The 23,881-nt window shown below is 40.2% G+C and overlaps 1 protein-coding gene across 1 annotated transcript; it reads right to left on the bottom strand.

Annotated features, from left to right (window-relative positions):
• Positions 1 to 16,304: 16,304 nt before the first annotated feature.
• LOC130719424 (uncharacterized) lies at positions 16,305 to 17,683 on the bottom strand. Its single transcript, XM_057570053.1, has 2 exons — positions 16,666 to 17,683; positions 16,305 to 16,459 (listed from the first exon to the last, which is right to left on the bottom strand). The coding sequence occupies exons 1-2, from the start codon at positions 17,681 to 17,683 to the stop codon at positions 16,305 to 16,307; spliced, it is 1,173 nt and encodes a 390-aa protein (XP_057426036.1).
• Positions 17,684 to 23,881: the final 6,198 nt, after the last annotated feature.

The raw sequence follows: 23,881 nt of genomic DNA, 5'->3' as shown, positions 1-23,881 counted from the left end.
TCACTCCTCAGGATTTTGCGCACGTGATTCCCCATGACAACGACCCAATTGTGGTAACAATCAGGGTTAACAATTATGTCACGAAGAAAGTATTTTTAGACCAGGGGTCTTCGGCGGATATCATTTATGGAGATGCCTTTGATCGCCTGGGGCTAAACGAGTCAGACTTGAGGCCGTATAAAGGAACCTTGGTAGGGTTTACAGGGGACCGTGTCACTGTTCGAGGATATGTGGAAATACCAACTGCTTTTGGCGAAGGAGATTTTGTAAAGAAATTTCAAGTGAAGTACTTAGTCCTGGCGTGCAGAGCCAACTACAATGTACTCTTGGGACGTGACACCCTCAACAAGCTATGTGCGGTCATTTCGACAGCTCATTTGACTGTTAAATATCCAGCCTGCAATGGAAAGGTTGGGGTATTACATGTAGACCAAAATGCAGCAAGAGAATGTTATCTAAGAAGTGTGGCGCTTTATGGGCGTAAGGCCGCCAAAGAAAGTCACAGAATCACAGAAATCTTTCCGCAAGAGGGGTTCAGTTTGGATCCAAGAGACGATGCTGATGATTTCCGCCCACAACCTCTGGAAGAAACCAAGCAAGTGCAAATTAAGGATAAAATTTTAAAGATTGGCAGCAGTTTGACAAAGGAGCAAGAGGAAAGGTTGATCACCCTGCTGAGTGATAATTTGGATCTCTTTGCATGGACCATCAATGATGTACCAGGGATTGACCCCAATGTGATCACTCACAAATTGGCTATTCGACCAGGGGCGACCCCAGTCATCCAGCCAAGGCGGAGAATGAGTGATGAAAAGAATAAGGCAGTACAATTAGAGACCGAGAAACTAATCAAGGCCCGCTTCATCCGTGAGGTGCAGTACCCGACATGGCTCGCCAATGTTGTGATGGTCAAGAAATCCAATGGGAAGTGGCGAATGTGCACGGACTACACAAGCTTGAACAAAGTGTGTCCTAAAGATTCATATCCACTTCCCAATGTCGATAAGCTTGTGGATGGAGCATCGGGGAATGAACTTTTAAGTCTCATGGATGCTTATTCGGGCTACAATCAAATCATGATGCATCCATCGGATGAAGAGAGTACAACATTTATGACCAATCAGGCGAATTACTGTTACAAGACAATGCCTTTTGGATTGAAGAATGCAGGAGCTACGTACCAACGGCTCATGGATAAAATCTTTTCAAAACAAGTGGGCAGGAATATGGAGGTATATGTGGACGACATGATCGTAAAGTCCGCCAGGGCCAGTGATCATGGCGGCGATCTTAAGGAAGCGTTTACTCAATTAAGAACATATCAAATGAAGTTGAATCCTGAGAAGTGTTCTTTTGGGATCCAGGGAGGAAAGTTCTTGGGATTCATGTTGACATCGAGAGGAATAGAAGTGAATCCTGATAAGGGAAGGGCGATCTTAAAGATGAAAAGCCCAACAAGTGTCAAAGAAGTTCAGCGTTTGACAGGACGAATGGCCGCCTTGTCACGTTTCTTGCCAATGGCGGGTGACAAAGCGGCCCCATTCTTCACATGCTTAAAAAAGAATTCAAAGTTTCAGTGGACAGAGGAATGCGAACAAGCTTTTACCAAATTAAAGGAATCATTGGCCACATTGCCAGTACTTTCCAAGCCAACACCAGGCTTTCCATTAGTGCTCTATCTAGCAGTTACTGACAAGGCGGTGAGTACAGTGTTGCTCCAAGAAGAGGGCGGAAAAAAGCAGAAAGTTATATATTTCGTAAGCCATACTTTACAGGGGGCAGAGTTGCGGTACCAAAAAATTGAAAAGGCTGCATTGGCGATTTTGAAAACTGCGAGGCGCCTTAGGCCTTATTTCCAAAGTTTCCAAGTTAAAGTTAAAACTGATGTCCCCTTAAGACAAGTACTTCAGAAGCCCGATTTGTCAGGACGATTGGTTAGCTGGTCAGTGGAATTGTCAGAATATGATATACAATATGAGCCAAGGGGCCAAGTCACAGTTCAAAGTTTGATCGACTTCGTGGCGGAATTAACACCCACGGAAGGCGAGAAGACTCGAGGAGAATGGGTCCTATCTGTGGATGGATCCTCTAATAAGACTGGAAGTGGGGCTGGGATAACAATTGAAAGTCCAGACAAAATGATCATTGAACAGTCTCTAAAGTTCGAGTTCAAGGCGAGCAACAATCAATCTGAGTATGAGGCTTTGATTGTCGGCTTAAGGCTAGCCATTGAGCTGGGGGTACAAAAGTTATTTATCAAGGGAGATTCGCAGTTAGTGGTTAAACAGGTGAAAGGCGAGTACCAAGTAAAGGATCCGCAACTTTCCAAATACTTGGAAGTGGTACACAGATTGATGATGGAGGTCAAAGAAATTAAGATAGAACATGTCCCGAGGGGCCAAAATGAGAGGGCCGATGTGTTAGCAAAATTGGCGAGCACAGGGAGATTGGGCAATTACCAAACAGTCATTCAGGAAACCCTGCCTCGCCCGAGCATTGATTTGGTAGAAATAAAGTTGAAAGCAGTCAATTCAGTAATTGAAGGCGAGCCTTCTTGGCTGGAGTCAATCAAAATCTTCCTAGAAAACCCTCCAAAGGATGACGATGTGAACACAAGAGCGAAACGAAGGGAAGCCAGTTTTTACACAGTGGTGGATGGTGAGTTGTATCGGCGGGGAATTATGTCCCCTATGCTCAAATGCGTTGACACCAAGAACGCCCATGGAATAATGGCGGAAGTCCATGAAGGTGTTTGTTCAAGCCATATAGGCGGGAAATCCTTGGCGGTGAAAATTGTGAGAGCTGGATTTTATTGGCCGACAATGAAGAAGGACTGTCTTGAGTATGTTAAGAAATGTGAAAAATGCCAAGTCTTCTCTGACTTGCACAAGGCTCCGCCAGAAGAGTTAACAACCATGATGGCGCCTTGGCCATTTGCTATGCGGGGGGTAGACATTTTGGGACCATTCCCAGTAGCGAAGGTAATTGCCCAATCTCCCTGTGCTCGCCAATTTTGCTAACACATAGAGGATCACAAGAACGACTTCTAGGAAGAAGATGGCGAGGATGGGAATGAGCAGCACAAGAACGAGGATCACGAGAAGGAAGACCCTCAAGCTGGGACAAGCCAGGGCAACAACGCCAACAATGAGAATCTGGCTTGAATTTGTAATTTGTTTTTATTTTGTTGAGTCATCTTTTATCTTTGGGGCCTTGCCAACGGGTTTTTATAGAGAGAAAAGGAGGAGAGAGAATGAGTGGGGAAAGATCGTGAAAGGACGTGGGATTTGAAATTTGAAAAGGCATGAACTGAAAAGGTGTAACTCCTCGAGACGCACAACCGCATTCATGGCAAATGATGACGAAATCTCGGAAAACAAGGATTACGTGCGTCAGTTGAAAAGACGTGATTGACGGTTATGACTAATGGCGGCCCATCTACAAAACGGCAACAAAAGTGGCGACGCACGAAAGTGGCGTCGTATAAATGAACACTGAAATGGCGATGAACGAATAAACAATAGAGGCGAACTACTAGGTAACATGATGAAGACATTTCGACTCATTACTCGAGTCTCAGGTCTTGGGGGCATGTGGACTGGGCGGGACATAAAGAAGATTATGTCCCGCCCAAAATGAACAATAAACCATTGAAGATAGCCATGGCGGGAAGTGCTACACAACGAGCTTCATTGCCCTCCCTTAGATGATGGACCCACAAGCCAGCTGGAAGATTCCTTTGGATTTGTCTTATATGTACAGGGATTTGGGCCCTGATTGTCAGGCCCACATTTAGGAAAAGTCCATGTCATGACTTCACCCTCTATAAAAGGGAAGGTCATCAGCTTGTACAACTGAAAGTCATTCAGGAAACCCTGCCTCGCCCGAGCATTGATTTGGTAGAAATAAAGTTGAAAGCAGTCAATTCAGTAATTGAAGGCGAGCCTTCTTGGATGGAGTCAATCAAAATCTTCCTAGAAAACCCTCCAAAGGATGACGATGTGAACACAAGAGCGAAACGAAGGGAAGCCAGTTTTTACACAGTGGTGGATGGTGAGTTGTATCGGCGGGGAATTATGTCCCCTATGCTCAAATGCGTTGACACCAAGAACGCCCATGGAATAATGGCGGAAGTCCATGAAGGTGTTTGTTCAAGCCATATAGGCGGGAAATCCTTGGCGGTGAAAATTGTGAGAGCTGGATTTTATTGGCCGACAATGAAGAAGGACTGTCTTGAGTATGTTAAGAAATGTGAAAAATGCCAAGTCTTCTCTGACTTGCACAAGGCTCCGCCAGAAGAGTTAACAACCATGATGGCGCCTTGGCCATTTGCTATGTGGGGGGTAGACATTTTGGGACCATTCCCAGTAGCGAAGGCACAAATGAAATATATCATCGTGGCGGTTGATTACTTCACTAAGTGGATAGAAGCCGAGGCAGTGGCAACAATCACGGCCGCCAAGGTCAGGAGCTTCTTGTGGCGAAGGATTGTTAATAGATTTGGGGTCCCCATGGCATTAGTAATGGATAACGGAACACAATTCGCAAGTAGTGTTACCCGGGAATTTTGTACAGAAATGGGAATCGAGATGCGATTTGCCTCTGTAGAACATCCACAAACCAATGGGCAGGCTGAATCGGCTAACAAGGTTATCCTGAAAGGTTTAAAGAAGAAACTGGATGAAGCAAAAGGGCTTTGGGCGGAGGAACTACCAGGCGTTCTTTGGGCATACAACACCACTGAACAGACAAGCACAAAGGAAACCCCGTATCGTTTAACTTATGGGACCGACGCCATGCTCCCAGTGGAAATTGAAAACCAAAATTGGCGAGTGGCTCGGTTTAATGAGAATGACAACGGGGAAAATTTGATAGCAAATCTAGTCATGCTGCCCGAGGAACAACGTGAGGCTCACATAAGGAATGAGGCGGGAAAAGTGAAGGTTGCAAGAAAATTCTCAACGAAAGTAGTGCCAAGAAAAATGAGGGTAGGAGACTTAGTGCTCCGAAAAAACACAATACCCGATAAACACAACAAACTTTCACCCAACTGGGGCGGGCCTTACAGGATTATAGGCGATGTTGGAGGAGGAGCTTATAAGTTGGAACAACTAAATGGCCAAAAGGTTCCACGAACATGGAACGCCTCTCATCTAAAGCAGTATTTTAGTTAATAGAAACAACCAAAGGTGAATGAAGCCGCACTCTTTTTTCCTTTCTTTGGAGAGGTTTTTAATGAGGCGGCATGTAAAAAGAATGGAGACAATTGTTCTCATGTATGAAAGAGAAATGAAGATTATTTCAACAAAAGTTGCTTTTTCATTTTTTAATTTATATTACGAGTTTATGCAAAATAAATCGTATCAAGGTATATAATACCGCGAATAAACCTTTCGGAATAAGAAAGTATCGCCATCCAATATTGCAAGCCTTGGCAATTCTAGTGGCCACTAGAAACCAAGCCTCGTCGAAAAATCGACTAAGGTATATAGACCTAAGTAACAACAATAATTGATAACAACTCAAGGTAACAACAAAATTTAAAACGGTCTTCATTAAAAGCAAGAAAAAGGGGCGACGCCCGTACATAATTTGGAATGAAAAAAGACAAAAGGGGCAAGGCCCCAAAGATAAAAGATGACTCAACAAAATAAAAACAAATTACAAATTCAAGCCAGATTCTCATTGTTGGCGTTGTTGCCCTGGCTTGTCCCAGCTTGAGGGTCTTCCTTCTCGTGATCCTCGTTCTTGTGCTGCTCATTCCCATCCTCGCCATCTTCTTCAGGCTCACTTTCATCATCGAATTGGGGAAGGAGGTCGAGGCTAATGTCATCATCACCAACTACTTGACCATCCTTGATCTCCTTCAGCCACCCAATACGGGAAAGATCAAAGCCCGGCTCAACCACACTAATTTGCTCTTTGGCCGCCAGAAAGCCTTGAGCAAACTGGAGAGAAGCACGCCCCAAGATGGAAGCACTTAGGCGTTCGTACTTCTTTTCCAGTTTTTGACACTTGGCCTGAACAGCAGTGTGTTTGTCGTTGATGGTTTCCTTTAGGGACTTGGTCTTCTGAAGGAGCAAGTCAGAAGCAGCCAAGTCATCAGCTAACTTAGCACACTTCTCCTCGGCGGCCTTCAGCTTCTTGTTGGCGGTTTCAGCATCGGCCTTCGCTCGCTCATATGCAGTCTTATAATCAGCCGCCTTCTTTTCATAACGGTTCTTGGCCGATATCAACTCCTTCACGCACTGAGCCATTCCCGCCACAGTACTAGCGGCAGAAAGCGCGTGATGGATCGCCACGGAAGCAATGTTGGGGGGGCCTTGACCGGAAATGTCCTTGTGAATCCGGTTGTCAAAAGTACGGGTCATGAATTCCAGCCCATTGAAGTGAGGATCCGACAAGTTCAGCAAGGGGGGAGGAGCCTCGCCACCAATGGCTGAGCTAGGGCCAGCTTGGTTAAATGGAGTTGGTGGGCGGTTGATTAGCGCGCTTGAATCTTGTTGAGGGGGCGGGACATTGTCATGTCCCTTCTTTTTCTCAGCCGGATGACTTTTTGGATCGAGAGTCGATTGGTGGAGAGGCTTACCACCAGCAGCACCTGAAGTTTTTTGACGCTTAGGGTCCCTGACGTTGTCAGAACCCGAAGTACCTTCATTCTTCTTCTTTTGCTCAGTTTCGGCGGCCCTCTTCTTCGCCGCCGCAGCAGACTGGGCGAGGTATTCCTTCATCTTGATTGGGTTCGCGTCAACCTTGCTTTTTCCCATCGTAGCTGTATGGAAAACACCAATTAGACGAGATACATGAACAAAAAGAAAAACAAGTTACGTGCAAAGATTATAAACTTACTAAAAAATTGATTTAAAGTGCCGGATTTCGACGCCTCAATCAAGTCGTGACCAGAAATTACTGGTAGTGTGCGGAGGTAATCGGCGACGCCTTGTTCAGATTCATCCAAGGCGTCGTATGAAACGGATATTTTTCGGCGAGGGTTTTTTGTCCAGTAAAAAGGGAAGAGAGGGTTATTGTCGGAATCTCGGAACAAGTTCTTTATTTCGGGCGACTCCATAACTTTAAAGTATTTTTTCTGCCATACTTTGTAATGGCTTTTAAGGGCGGTGAACCGACTCATGTTCTTACGGGCTAAAAGTGGAACCCATTTCACAGAAGTAGGTTTAGTGGTGACTGATTTATAGAAAAGGAAGAACAAAGGATAGGTTGGAGTGAAACTCAAGTGTTCACAAAGAATTTCAAAGCAGCGGATAAAACCCCAGGCGTTGGGCTGGAGTTGGCAAGGCGCCACATTCAGAAAAGAAAGAACGTGACATATAAAAGGTGAGAAGGGAAGTTTGATATTCAAGTCTAAAAAGAAATAACCATAAACAAAAAAGAAATCAGGCGATTCATCGGTTGGCTCTTTGCGCAAAAGAACACAGTCATCCTCGCCACATGGAAGAACATTCAACTGAAGGTCTTCATTATTGGAGGTGGCGGGGTTTATCTTCGTGAACCCTTGGGCAGATATTCGAAGCGAATTAAGGCTCCCAACACTGCTCCAGATAGAACGCAAGAGACACTTATCTTCAACTAAATGCGCGTTTGAGCGCCATTCAGGTGAAGACAACTCTCCATTGGAGGAGAGAATTGAATCTACAGAGCCGGCGGAACCGGAATCGTCGTGGGTAGAAGGCGAGGAGTGAATTTCAATTATGGTGTGGGCAACAACTTCCTCCTCCGTAGAGGGCGAAGAAAGTTCTAGGGAAGAAAAGCTGGCGTTTGGCAACGACATGCGAGGCAGTTTCATAAAAAGAAGAAAGAAGATAAACAAACTAAAAGAAGAAAGAAGATGAACAGAGTCAAAAGAAGAAAGAAGATGAACAGAGTCAAAAGAAGAAAGAAGATGAACAGAGTCAGAAAAAAGAAGTAAACGAAGAGTCTCAAGAAAGAGGAAGAACTAACCAGGGGAAGAACTGTGGATTTGAGAAAGGAGAACGTCGGCAATGGGGGAGCACCGCGCAATGACGACGGCCGGAGTAAGAAAGGTTCACCGGAGTTCAAAGAAGAGAAAGTGAGCGCTGCGGTGAAAAGTTTTCAGAACGAAAGTTTCAGGAAAGTGAAAAATGAAATGTGAAAAGGGGTTTTTATAGAGAGAAAAGGAGGAGAGAGAATGAGTGGGGAAAGATCGTGAAAGGACGTGGGATTTGAAATTTGAAAAGGCATGAACTGAAAAGGTGTAACTCCTCGAGACGCACAACCGCATTCATGGAAAATGATGACAAAATCTCGGAAAACAAGGATTACGTGCGTCAGTTGAAAAGACGTGATTGACGGTTATGACAAATGGCGGCCCATCTACAAAACGGCAACAAAAGTGGCGACGCACGAAAGTGGCGTCGTATAAATGAACACTGAAATGGCGATGAACGAATAAACAATAGAGGCGAACTACTAGGTAACATGATGAAGACATTTCGACTCATTACTCGAGTCTCATGTCTTGGGGGCATGTGGACTGGGCGGGACATAAAGAAGATTATGTCCCGCCCAAAATGAACAATAAACCATTGAAGATAGCCATGGCGGGAAGTGCGACACAACGAGCTTCATTGCCCTCCCTTAGAAGATGGACCCACAAGCCAGCTGGAAGATTCCTTTGGATTTGTCTTATATGTACAGGGATTTGGGCCCTGATTGTCAGGCCCACATTTAGGAAAAGTCCATGTCATGAGTTCACCCTCTATAAAAGGGAAGGTCATCAGCTTGTACAACTTAACCTTTAAAAATATTTAATGAGAATATTCCTTTTGTGATATTTTTAGTACTCTGCTAGGGTTTACTTTCTGTCAGTTTCCGACGTCAGATCTCCCTAGTACAGAACATTCGTGTATACCATTTGACTTGAGTTTAAGTTTATCAGGCATCCCACGGAAAGAGAATTAATGTGGTGTCGGATATGTCAGATTGGAAGTCCCACATAGAAGACCAGTAATAATTAATGCATCAATCTCAACTGTATCTTTATATATGGATTTCTATGAACACTAAAATATCTGACAACACGTTAGACTAATTTCCATCAAGGGAAAAGTGTAGTTGATGTGCCAAGTCTATCTATAGAGCAATGCACGTATAGACCAGCTACTTTATCTGCAAGCAATTATTCATGTATTCAGCCTACATACCCACCATATTTACCCGTATTCACCCATCTGTTTGACAATCAATGTACTTGTAATCGTTTGCAGGGTCATTTGAAGGCAACAAAAATGTTGTGAGCACACGTCTTGATTTGGGATGGACAACAATTCTGGAGAACGCAGTTTATCATGCAGGGATGCCATTGCCATTCTCACCTTACCTGGGCTGGTATAATTTTTTTATACACTTGATGTTGCACTCATATGAATCTTACGGAATTTGTTCAAAGCTAATTAATTTCCAATTGCAGGAAACAACGTTGGTGTCACAGGATTTTGCTGTTAATTTTGATCATGAACTCAGCCCGGAATGGAAGTTGTTTGATCATTTTGGAAAGGTTCATTTGGTTTCTTATCAAACAGATTTGGAAGAGTCTGTGCTGTTCAAAGGCTTGTGGGAGATCCGTAGGTATTACTCTTTGAAGGGTTTAAATTGGTGCCTGCTAAAGTACCATGGTTTCTCCAACTTTGAATTACTTATCTACAATGAAAATATTGAGGAAGTTTGTTATCTTCCTCGACATCCACCTCTCATATAACCCCTCCAAATACCATTGTAACTACTGGTACAGTAAACGAGGGTACTTGGCCAACAAACAACATTTCTAAGGAGGCGAGACGGATACTGCAAGTTAGCTGGTAAAGTTTTTCAAAGTTAATTATATAATAGCTTAGGTTTTAATTTTAGTGACAATTATTTACGTGGTTTTTTACTTATGCAGAACTTGCCAACACATGTATATGCTTATCTTTGCAACTGTCAAGTTTACAGCTGGCTTTTGAGGGGACCAACTGTTCTGCAAGTGGAATGTCGTATTCTTGGTGTTCCCCATCAGAGATATGCTAAGTTTGATATGGGTGGAGAGCATTTTGCAAGTCTCATGAATTGAAGGCAGGGGATGTCTTGACATTTTACTTCACCAGTGAAAGTTTTGGTGTTATTGATGTTTTTATGCTGGAAATTTATAAGGGTATCCTAAATAGGATGTAGATACAAAATTATAGCATGTTCAATAATCTATACATATATAACTTAAATCATAATTTTGTGTACCTGGTGCAAGAGAAGAATCCATGTACTTGAACGAATCATAATACGTGTGAGAAAACTGTTATCTTCACTGATAAGTCTGTAGAGTAGGTTAGATTAGCTACCTGATGGGGAGACAAGTTTATAACCTATCAGATGAGAGCAGGGACCTCTCACTGGGCTTAAATAAATAACCCAACCCATCACTGGTTACTCATCAGAAAAGCCCAATAGTAATATCCATCAAGTGGTTAAGCGTTGCCGAGGAGGTTCCGATGACTGAGCATCAGAGGTGGGGTCATCCAAGAAAAGGCGGTGACTCTCGTAAGCAGGCGGTTCGAGGAGCGCTGGTTGAAGAGGTTGCTGAGATTTTGAGGGCTGATGTTTCACCGGAGAGGGGTCCTTCTTTGATTCTTCCTGAAGCACGCGGGTTTGTTCGTGCGTTGACAAGAGCTTAGAGGATCTTTCTTATTGCCAAACAAGTAGGGGTTGTTCCCATAGGTTCTGAAGAGGAAGCCGTCTAGAGCTTAGTCGACCATCTTGTTGCAAATCATCCAAGACTCTATGGAGATCCTTAGCGCATCGTTCGGGTTTTGGTCTTTTTGGTTTTCATTGGTCCTTTTCTTGGGCTATTTTGGGTGTTTGTGAGCTGTATTTTTTTGGAGCTCTTTTGCTTGTTTAGAGAGGTCTTTTGTTGGGGTTATGTTGCTTTAGGCTTTGTGGTTGTTTATTCTTTGGCTAGGCCTATTTTTTTACCCTTTTAGGAGGGTTGTGTATCCTGCATATTTCCTCATTTTATATTGAATATATTTTCACTTTCTAAAAAAAATTCATATTAATTTTCAATAATTGATATATTAATAATTCAAGAATTATACATTCTAATTAAATGATTAATGCTAATCCATAAAATATCCAACAATCTCTCACTTGGATAGCATTAGTCAATTAACAGAAAGGCAAGAATTATTAAGACTAGAATATCAATTATTGACAAAACGCAAATTAACCAAGAGCAAGAAAATATAAGCTCTAACACAAAAGAAGATAATATCCGATAGGGATATGTATTCATACGTGTTAAGAATATTCGATAGGGATGAGAGACTTATATTTCATAAAAGAATGATGGATGTGGAAAAGCATTATAGAATGTAGATAAATATGCAATTCCAAAGAATGGCCCAAGCATCTTAAAACGCTATGTTTGCAGACTCCCACTGACCTTAAACATCAAAAGACTTTAACCATATCAACTTATATGATTTAATAGACTCCAAGAATAAAGTCTTTAATCAGTTGATTAATGTACTCAATTAGAGTCCGAAATTTTAGAATTTCTTTTCTCTCTGGCATTTTATCCATCCTAAAACCCACTAGAATGTTTTGCATTTCATTTGCTATGATCTTGTTGTATCAATTAACTTTTATCCAATGTCGTGTAAACTTTTTTTTTTTTTGACAGCAAACATAAACATTCCATTAATCAATAAGAGACATAATGTCTTTAAGTACAAAAGATTGAATACAAAGAGGAGTAAATCCAATCCATACTCTGTCATCATTATCCAACGAGAATCTAGATAGATGATGAGCCACCATGTTTGCATTCCTACTGATATGAACAATAGAAAAAGAAAGAAAACTATTAGACAAACTACTTATGTCTTGCAGAACATATCCTTGATAAGTACTATTTGAACTCTTATGACGCACAGCATCAACCACCCTCTTGCAGTATGATTCCACAATCACTGATAAAAAGCCATGTCTTAGTGCAAATTCAAGTCCAAACTTAAGAGCACACGCTTCAGCATATTCCGCTCCAAACCCAGCTGTGAGCACCCTTGTTGCAGCAGCTACTACGTTGCCATAATGATTTCGAATCACAGCTGCTAAACCCCATGACGAACCCATGCCTGATGCATCCACACTAATCTTAACAAATTGATTCGGAGGAGCTACCCATTGCTGATACATTCTCACAGCCACACCCAAAACCCCCTGCTGCAATTGATGTTGCGATTGCTGATAAGAAAACAGAGATTCCATAGCATGTGATACCACATCAAGTTCAGAGGTATGTTTATCATCAAAACATAAAGAATTACGGGCACGCCATATATGGTAACAAGTTGCTGCCAGGATTTCGCCTACTTCCAATGGAGCATTCAGCAGTAAATCACGACACCAATCACTTACACATTGAGATGCTTCATCTGGCCACTTGAAACCCAGAGGCGACACAAACCAAACCCTGCGCACCCAAGAGCAATCCCTTAACACATGTTCCATAGACTCCACATCTTGGACAGAATATTGGACATCTTACACCACGATTCCATAGTCGTTGGCGCGTAGGCACAATTCGCTTCACTATTTTCCATAAAAAAATGTGCAAACCGTGGTGGAACATTCAAACTCCAAATCCTCTGCCAAACATCATCACTATGATTATCTGAAGTAGAGCCATTGTCTTGTGCCTGCCATTCTCTAATGCATTTGTAGGGTGACTGAACAGAGAAAATACCAGATGGTTTAGCGGCCCAAACAAGAATATCATCATGCGCCCGATCACTTAAAGGAATCTGAATAATTTGTTGTGCCTCAAATGGAAGGAAAATTTCATGCACCATATCTGATCTCCAAGATTTATTAGAATGATCAATAAGTTAAAAAACATGAGATAATGCACAAACAGAAGGCTTAGGCGTCCACACTTTGAAACCTTGCTGATTGGGCAGCCAATTATCCTCCCATATTCTCACCCCCATACCATCACCAATACGCCAGAAAGAGCCTTTCCTTACCACCCATGTCGCTTGTTGAATACTCCTCCAAGTATAACTAGGTAAGGCACCAGTAGAGGCATCAAGAATAGATGAGCGAGGAAAATACCTAGCCTTTAAGCATCTTGATACCAATGAATCAGTACATGTAGCCAAACGCCATCCTTGTTTTGCAAGTAGCGCATCATTAAAAGCCTTGAAACTTCTGAATCCCATCCCTCCATCTTTCTTTGGTTTGCATAAAGAGTCCCACTTAACCCAATGAATCTTTCTCTCACCTTGTTTGCTACCCCACCAAAATCTACTGATCATGCTCTCTATGTGTTGACATAAACCCACAGGCAATGCAAAACAACTCATAACATAAGTTGGAATTGCTTGGGCAACTGATTTAATCAACACCTCCCGTCCTGCCATGGATAAAGCTTTTTCCTTCCATCCCTTCAGTTTCTTCCATACCCTTTCTTGAATGAAATTAAAAACTTGTGATTTTGATCTGCCAACAAAAGCAGGTAAACCAAGATACTTAGACTGAACCTCAACTGCCTTTACTTGTAATCTTCCTTGGATGGCATGTTTACTTTCTTCTAGAACATTTCGGCTATAAGAGATTTCAGATTTATCTAAGTTCACAAGTTGACCTGAAGTTTGTTGGTATGCAATCAATATCTGGTTCACAGCTTCCACCTCTTCTTCTTCTGCCCGGAAAAATAACACACTATCATCTGCAAAGAAAAGATGAGAAACTTCTGGTGCTTGGGGGGTTAAACGAATCCCATGAATTACTTGACATTCTTGAGCTTTTAGAAGAAGACCAGAAAGCACCTCAGCACAAAGAATAAAAAGATATGGAGATAATGGATCACCTTGGCGCAAACCTCTAGAAGAATTAAAAGTCACTCCTGGTCTGCCATTTAAAAGCACAGAAAAAGAAGCAGTAGAGACACATCTCATAATCAGATCAGTCATCCGCTGAGGAAAACCCATAGAAGTGAGTACAGCACGCAAAAACCCCCATTCAACTCTATCATATGCCTTTGCCATGTCTAATTTCAAACCCACATATCCAATTTTGCCTAATACTCTCTTCCTCATGTGATGAAAAGATTCAAAAGCAATCAAGGAATTATCAGTGATCAATCTGCCGGGGACAAAAGCACTTTGGTAAGGCCCCACAATCGACGGAAGCACTTCCTTTACTCTATTTGCCACTGTTTTAGTAATCAGTTTGAAGATCACATTACATAGGGAAATGGGTCTGAAATCTTTAGCATGCTTTGGAGACTTAATCTTTGGGATTAGGCATAAGAAAGTGTGATTAAACCTTTCCGGACTCTCCCCGCCATTAAGCACATCCAAGACAATCTGAGAAATTTCTTCTCCAATAAGGGACCAGAATCTCTGAGAAAAAAGTGTTGGAAGTCCATAAGCAAATTGCACTCACCCCAGTATTTGTCAAATTTTTCTTTCATTGGGGCTGCCATTTCTCTCATGAAGTCATCTTCATCCTCAGACGCATTGTCAATTACTTGTTTAACTCTCCAAACTTCAGCAAGATATAAATTAGCAGTTGGATACTCACTACCTGAGATTACATGAGTAGCTAGATCAAACACTTCTAGAAGTTTGCAAATCTTCTCAACTTTGCTCCAATCTTCAAGTGAAGGTGAATAAACATAATGCGGCTCTCTTTCCTTGTATGCAGCAAAGGCGGTCTTGAATTTCAAAGAAGTAGACAACATCTGAAATGTTGAATTCCATCTTGTTGGACAATCAATAACAAGCTTCCTTTCCTTCAAGCGTTTCTGTTCAACCACATCACAAAAGGCCTTTAACCTTGCATCATTGTAGTTGATATATTTCACACTTTCACGAATATTGACAATGACACTCTTGATTTTGCTTAAGCCATCTTGCACCAACAAATTTAATATGTGAGCATAGCACCTAACATGAAACAAAGCACCATCAAGAAATAACTTATTGCCTGATAAGTTCTCCTTGAGATTTTTTAAGCATTTATCATTGTAAGCTGCATTATCAACAGATATGGAAAAAATTTTATTCTCAATCCCCCAAACTTTTAAACACTTGAAAATGGCGTCAGCCACATCAACCCCACGCCTAGGAGCTGGCACTTTCACAAAACTCAAAACTCTCTTCTGAAGCTTCCACCCGGCATCAATGAAGTGACCTGTAACCACCATATATTCAGCTACTTGGTGGCTTGACTTCCACATATCTGTTGTCAAACTAATCTTATTCACACTTTTCAGCAATGCCTTCAAGTTTCTCTTCTCCATCTCATATAAAGCTAAACAATCATTTCTTATGGTTTTACGAGTTACCTTTTGAAAATCTGAATTTGCATACTGGAAAGCCCACATCCAAACATCATTCTCAACCACACTAAACGGCATTTCATGAACCATAATAGCAGAAGCAATGATTTCCCTCATCTTTTCATTATTGTATCTAGCACCAGAATTCAGAAACGGGTTACCTGAGTTACAAGGCTGAAATGGTATGGTACTTTGCTTCTTTTCACTAGCCAAATGCACTCTCCTTTGTAAGCAAATTTCTGAATGTCTTCTCAGATGGCTAGTACTGGCTCCTTTCCCACCTGTAGACAATTTCTCTTTGCAATATCTGCAAACTGCTTTCTTTGCACCCCCGGTAATTTCAATTTCATCAAAATCTGCCCAAACTGGAGATGTTTTCTTCCTCTTTTTCTTGGTTACCAATTCTTCACCGACCTGATCTTGGACTTGTTCACCATCTTGTGCGTTATCTTGCTGTTGACTTGCCTCTGGTTGGACATGCTCGTTCACCTCAACAACAATAGGATTGCTCTCAAGTGGAGTAGACATTTGTGAATCTGTAACAAAAATAGAACAATGAGGATTTTTGTTTTAAAAATTATTGATTATTTCTGTACCTAGAATAGAACACAATATTCATCTAATAAGAATTTGAAAGCAAATAGAAGGTCAAGGGTTACTCAAGTCTCATGATTCAAGAAAGAAAACGGCTGAAATAAATCAGGTGAAGCGTTGGACTTGGATACTGGAAGTTGGAAGGTGATATATACTTTAATAAATAAATATTATATTATATGAGTTAATATATTAAACAGGCCGGCCTGATAGGCCTAGAAGGCTTTTTTATAAGCCCAAGCCTGATCTATTTAATTAAATAGGCTTCTTAAAAAGCTTGAACCTAGCCTTTTTATTAAATAGGCCGGGCCAGGCCATAGGCCCCTTTCGGCGGCCTGGCCTATTCCCACCCCTATCCATCAGGCCCTGGTGCTGCTGTTGGCTTCATCTGATTCAAAGCCTCATAGACGTCCTTCTGTGTATAATCCCCATCAAGAACTCCAAACATCGCTTCTGAAACCCGGTTACGCACAACATCACAAATCTCCTCCACTGCCATAGGTGAGCCTGAAGTAAATAAATTTGGTAAAAATTTGCCAATACAGTAGCAATTTCCTCCTCCTTTTCATGCACAATTCCACCATCATCAATAATAGAGTCTACCCAATTTCTTTCTTTTCTTTATGAGGCTTTCAAGTGAAAAAACTTGGAGTTTTTATCTCCATGTTGCAGCCACATCGCTCTGGATCTCTGAGCCCACCAAATTTCCTCACTCTCCAAAAGATCATCCAAACGGTCCTCCAAATTCTTTATATTAGCCAAGACCCCATCTTCATGAATATGCTCCTGTAACTCTTGCAACTTTTCTTTTGTGTCTTTAATTTCCATAGGGACATTACCAAATCTTCTTTTGGCCCACCGCTTCAATCCCACCAAGCAAGAATTAACCCGATCATAAGGATCTGTTGCTCCTCTATTCCACAATTCAGTAAGCATAGTAGGGCATTCCTCATCACGGAGCCAACATTCTTCAAATCTTAAAACTCGACCACCTCTACCTCTTATACTGCGCCTTGGACATGTATCAATAAGGATAGGCAAGTGATCAGATGCAAAGAATGACAAGTGAAGTGCTTTTGCTTGTGGGAACAAATCTGCCCATGTTGGAGTAACAAAACACCTATCCAAACGAGCCATAATTAGATCCTCACCTTCCTGATTATTCCTCCAAGTATATTTATGCCCCTCAAAACCCATGTCCTTTAAATTGCAACTTTGGACAACCTCACGAAACATCTCTTGAAGACCCAAAGTAGGAGCAGCACCACCAAATTTTTCAGCCTCAGAAAGTGTGAGATTAAAATCACCAAAGACCATCCATGCTGGTTGTGCGTGAAAGCCTGCAAGGGTTCTGAGAAGATCCCACGTGAGACGTTTTCGGTTTTGCTCTGGATACCCATAAATTCCAGTTGCTCTCCATGAAAGGGATCCATCTTTCAAAGAAATAATAAAGTCCATGTGATTAAGTGAGTGAGAAAGCAAAGAGACATTCACATCATTCTTCCATAGAAAAGCTACACCTCCTGCCCTACGACAACCATCTCCTTCACAACTAACAGAAATAATATTCGTCATTCCTGCTAGACCTTGCCAACGATTCATCTCATGATCTTTCCTCTTTCTTTCCATCAAGAAAAGACATGTGGGATCTTGTATTTTGCATAGCTCCTTCAGAGCTCGAACTGTGCGCCGGTTCCCAAGCCCGTGACAGTTCCAAAAAAGTGTTTTCATGGCTCTCGGCGGGGCTGAACATCAGCCTCCGCCGTTGAATAATAGCATAGTTTTTTCTAAAGTGTCTCCTCGTGATACAATAGAGCCATAGATTCTGTTGGCTCAAGTTGTCTTTTGGTGCCCTTCTTTTCTCCATCTCCAATTTCCTTTGCTTTAGCAGAAGACTGAACACGAACATGTCGTTTATAACGACGTAGAGATTGATCTGAATTTTCCACATCCTTAGGTGAATTAGTTGGCACCAATTGTTTGTTTCTATCCTCATTCTTGGCCGTGCAAGTAGGGGATTCATGATCACCTTCAAAATCTAAAGAGATAGATTTGGTTATTTTGTCCACATTAGTCATATCTTCATTAGAAATAGTGGACCCCATAAAACAAGACACGTCGTCATGCTGTAGTTTATCATTCACACGTGTTTCTTTACAATTATCTCCATTCTTCTCATTCAGTTGCAATAATTCTAACGATTGAGAAGACAGTAACTGCTTGGAACCGCTACCTTCTTGTTGTCCAACACTCTCTTTCACTGGAGCAACCACCATGTCCAAGCCACCACCACCATGCGACGACCCACCACCTCTACCAGCCACTGTCAAGCGGGCAAAACGCTCCAAAATTTCTGGCGAGACAACCCGATTAACAGTACGATCACTTCCAGCATTCTGTCTTGGCTCTGATGATGAGATTTTCTTTGTAAAAACCCTTCTTCCTGACACCGCTGCACGCAGTTTAGGGCCATATTTCCGTATCGGTGCAAATTCCTGAGGTTCTCCTTCAATTACTATTGGACAGAATTGATCCCCATGCCCCACCACCCCACAAACAAAGCAGAATTGTGGAAGTCTTTCATATTTAAAATCAATCCAAAAAACACCATCCTTATGACTTCCTCCATTGATCCCTGTCATCAGAGGTTTGTGAACATCTATCTCCACCAGAGCCTTAACTATAACCTTCTTATCTGGAAATTCAAACAGATCCACATCAAGAACATCACCAATAGCAAACCCTATCTTCATGCCCATCTTCACAGTACGGCAATGGAGGGGTAAACCCCATAATTGCACCCAAATAGCCACATAGGAAAACACCATATCAACCGGCTCAACATGACGATTCCATGGTTGGACAAGCAACCAGGAATTACGAAACACCCATGGAGGGCCTTGTAAAATGCACTTAACATCCTTTTCCTCCCCCAAATGAAACAGAAAAACTTTGTTACTAATTTCCTCCACCCTGAAATCCTTAGGGTTGCACCAAATATTACCCAGAGCACTTTGGAGAGATCCCTTATGAATAGGTTTATCAGTGATAAATCTTCCCACTAAGCAGTTTTCATATTCCCCCAAAGCCTCTGCAACATCTGCATCATCAAACACAATAATGGAGGCATCACCTTCATCCTCCTGGTGAGAAGTCTCACCACTCATTCTGTATTCATATAAGAACCAAAAGAACCAAAATGGGAGAAACCAGCACTATAGAAGGCACGAGCCAGTCGGAACACCAAGAAACTAGACAAAATGTCGAAGATTACACGAAATAACCGGAAAGTTTCACTATCCGTCGTTGTTCTCTGGTAGGAAACCCTAGCAGAGACTCAAAGACCAAGGAAAAAATTCTAAAGCAGTTCAATTCACACTTGTCGTGTAAACCTTACTGTTTGTCTTAATATCCAATGATATGTGCTGCGAATTTTCTCATTCAGCAAGTGTGAGGGTGATCTAATATTATTGTGTTTTGCATGTATGAGAATATGTGTATAAAGAACCGTATGATACTTGATGCTAAATAACGGTTGTATCAAGACATTAACCGTGCATAGCACGAGCATATACACTAGTCTAGGGACAATTTCTAGTGGCAGAGTTGGCACAACATACCACGTGTATTTTTTATAAACGTGAATAATTAAAAATTAAATTTAAACTATTTCAACAATTAAATAAAAAATAAATTGAAAATAAAAAACATTTAATCATCATCTTCAATCTCATATTCACCTTTTTTAACAAAAGCAAAAAAAAATAAAAAATCTTTCTACAATCATTATCATCATCATCAAAAAAACTAAACTCTCACACTTATCATTCAGAGTTTCCAGAAATTCATCATCAATCCAGGAGTGCGCATCAGCACTCAAACCAACAACTGAGAAATTGAAAGCAACCCAGACTCAAACCCAACGACTAAAATCTTTACAATAAAATTGAAAATCCATTGTTCCCAAACAACTCATATTCATCAAGAAATCATAATCAAACAGGCTCCAAATACAGAAAAAACTGTGAGAAGGCCAAGCTCACGCTCTACGAAACATGAAAGATTTGTACTATTTCATATCATGTGAGACAAATAAATCAAGGCATTGAACCACAACGCATAAAGTGAGCATCAAAATTGAAGGAGAGCTGCAACTATAATAGAAGAATTGAAATTTGTTTTTTGTTTTTCTATATATTTACTAGTGGGAGAATATTGATCTTGTTATTTAGGCACGTATTAATGAATTAAGATATGAAAAATAAAGAGCATACCAAACAAAATCACAATGAGTAGTAACAAAAAAAAATCACAATGAGTACCACACAACTTGTAAAATTTGACAAAATCTTCATATATATTCAGTCCCAAATATTTTTAAAATTATGAAAAATATACATAAATTAGATGAAAAATTGTTCCCGAGAGTTAGCAAAGGTAGTAAGAGCTAGGAGACACAAGGGTTGGAGGGGAATGAAGAGTTAGCAAAAATTATTTGTTTTTACATAAATTTTTGTTTTATGTAAAATGTTTTTCCCCATGAAAGTTTTTTACCATGTGATCTAAACATATATATATATATATATAATAGTGTTTTTAAATCATATTTTCACTTTTAATTTATCATACCATTACTTATATTTACTCTTATATTTTTTTAAAAATACTTAATTAAGTAATATGAAAATTCATTTTTATATGAAAAATACGTATTTTTTTGGCAATTACAATATAGTACCTTTGTACATTTTCATTTTAGCCAACTGCGAAATAAGAAACCATTGGACCATCGTGTCCTTTGGCAACATATTGTAAAAAAAATTGAGCGAAATCTCCCCATAGTGTACACCACAAGATTTCACTTCCGTTGGAATTTAATTGCTAGTGTAAATAGATAGTTATTAAATTTGAAAAATAAAAAAGGTGAAATTATATTACTTACTCTGGGGCATGCATATCAACAACAATATAGTTGACAATAGTATCTCTTTTTTTGTAGTCAGATAGTTCTCCTTTGGAATTTAATCCCTAGAGTAAATAGATAGTTATTAAATTTGAAAAATAAAAAAAAGGGGTGAAATTATATTACTTACTCTGGGGCATGCATATCAACAACAATATAGTTGACTATAGTATCTCCTTTTTTGTAGTCAGATAGTTCTCCTTTGGCTACGATAACACGAATGACGTCCGCATCAAAATTTTGAAAGTTTTGATCTTTATATTTAATTAAAAAATACAAATACGTTTAAAACATACCGATCAATTTCTCATCCTCCTGAGGATTTCCAAACATAGAAGGATATGGTGCAAAGGTAAACTCGTAAAAGATAATTTTTCCACTGTCTATAGGTTTCACTGCGGTTTGCAACTTGAAGTACAACGTGCATGGATGAGTGCAAGATTTATACTTGTAGTTATTGATAGCAACGTTGAATATGAAAATTTCGTAGCACAACCCCTCTTTTAAGTCCGACTCGAATTTTGTAACGTGCATGCTCTAGACGGTACATTGAATCCCTATTCAATGTAGAAGTTTTGTTATTATTTTTTTTTTGTGTTCGCTCAACGTAAATGAATTATAAATCTACTAACAAACGTTTGATAGGAATTTTTTCTTAAACAAACTTTCGCATCCATATAGATAATGTCAATGAAGTCTGGTTGGTCAGGTTGTTTTGTGTTCGGTACTCTCCACAGTCGTAGTACTCTAACAACGATCTTCCAGTCTTTTCTCGAAACCGTAATTTTGGAGATAGCATCGATGTTGGAATTCATCGTGTATCTTCTCTCAAGTCACTGATGAGGTCAAGGAGAAAAATGTTGTTTTGCTATGAAGAAACACTATATCAGTGGTGATATTTATAATAAGTCGTATAATAGTTTTCCAAACCAAATCACTGATTCATTGCTAAAGTCAGAAGGAATATATTTGGATTGTAAAATCACCGTTTTTAATTTTAGGTAACGTTTTTTATAATTTCCGAATTATTTAAGGTATTGTTTATAATCACTGTTTTTTTTGAATTTCTTAGTTATTTAAAACATTTTAAATTTGTTTAATATTAAGGCTTAATCCCCAAATTAGTCTTTGTCTTTGTGTCGCCGTTTGAACCAGATCCCTGATCAGAAAAATTTGTGGAATACGTCCCCTTTTTTGCAAAACGTCTGGAGCCAGTCCTCGCCGGAGCCTGGAGCTCTGGCGAGTGATGAAATGGCATGATGACTGTGTAAATGAAGCTGACATGGCATTAAAAAAAGAATAAAAAAATTAATTTACAATCATATAGTTAACATAATTAAACCTATTTCTAATTCTAACCCAAATCTAATTAACAAATCTTAATTCCCCCCACGCTAATCCTAATTCCACCAAATTACCCCAATTCCCAATTGCATCAACTCAGAAATTAGGGTTCATCTGTTCTTCCTCTTCTTCTCCTTCCCAATCTTCTTCTTCTTCCTCTGCCGTTCTTCTTCTTCCTTTCTTCTTCTCTTTTCTTCTCAATCATCACCCTCTGAATCTCAAACATCACCATAGCCGTGCCTGACAGAGAGGGACGAGATCGAGGGCGAGAGAGGGGCGATGGAATCCATATAGATGGACAGAGGAAGCTTCATGGTCGTTTGTAACCATCACGACCATAGCCGTGGCGTGGTGGTGCGAAGTGGAAGCATCGTCGTTGACGTTGTAGAGTCTGGGTCATGGGTTCAGTGGCTGAAATGGCGAGGGGAAGGGACAATGACCTCGATTCGCAACAGTGAGGTTTTCTAGATTGAGAATGGAATTTTGGTTGAGTTGAGCAAGCTTTTTCGTCGTTTTATTCTCAAAGGTTCCTAAAGGTTCAAGCTTTTTCTCCTTCTGGCTTCATCAGGGATTTTTTCTGGGTTGAGTTTTTTTGGGTTGGGGGTGCTTGATCTGAGAAAGAAGGGTAGTTGAAGAGGATGAGGGTTGGGGTTTGAATTTTTCGTTTTTGGATTTCTGATTTGACATGAGTTTCTGGATTATTTGCTTTTGGCTTTCACTTTCTAAATGCAAACATTGGAGGAAGATAAAAAAGATGAAGGTGGAGGTTTTGTGGGGGAGTTTGATTTACTGGGTTTTTATTATAGGTTCTGGAATATACCCATGTACCCTGTCGTTCCAATGTTTGCTTTGGAGGGATTTCCTTGAGATGAAGAACTTGGGAGTTTGGGTTTTTAGCTTTATGGTTTTTTACTTTAATTAATGGGTTTTTGTTTTTGTGTTTGGATTTGAGAGTTTGATTTTTTGGATTTTTGTTATAGGTTCTGGATTTCTTGTTCTTGTTTTGGGTTGATGAAGATGAAAATTAGTTTCGGGTTCATGGTTGCCAGAGATGTTAGATAACGTTGTTAACTTTTTTTTTTGTTGCAGATAAGGTTGTTAACTAAAAGACAATCTTTTGAGTTTTTATTTTTAATTAATAGTTTTAATTTAATTTAATTATTAATATATATGTGTCATTTAAAATTTAATCAATAATGACGTGGAAAATGCCACGTAAGCGTTTGCCTGCCACTTAACAAACTCGCCGGAGCTCCGCCCTCCAGCGAGGACTGGCTCCATACGTTTTTCAAAGATAGGAATTTATTCCACAAATTTTTCCGGTCAGGGACCTAGTTCGGACGGCGACACAAAGACAGGGACTAATTTGAGGATTAAGCCTTAAATTTAACTAATTAAATATTTAAAATTTCGATAACCTTTTAAAAAATATCAATTAATTTTTATAACACGATATCATATATTTAAAATTTGTTTCCCTTTTAAAAATATATATTAAAAAAATTATAATTACTTTTTATATCAGGAATATAATATTCAAGTTATTTAAGGTAACATTTTTAATCACCATTTTTTAGAATTTCCGAGTTAAGTTATTTAAGGTAACGTTTGACATGTAAATA

This window comes from Lotus japonicus, chromosome 5, assembly GCF_012489685.1.
Source record: "Lotus japonicus ecotype B-129 chromosome 5, LjGifu_v1.2".
NCBI lineage: Eukaryota > Viridiplantae > Streptophyta > Magnoliopsida > Fabales > Fabaceae > Lotus > Lotus japonicus.
The sequence above is the reverse complement of the archived record's forward strand: the minus strand, read 5'-3'. Positions and strand labels throughout refer to the sequence as shown.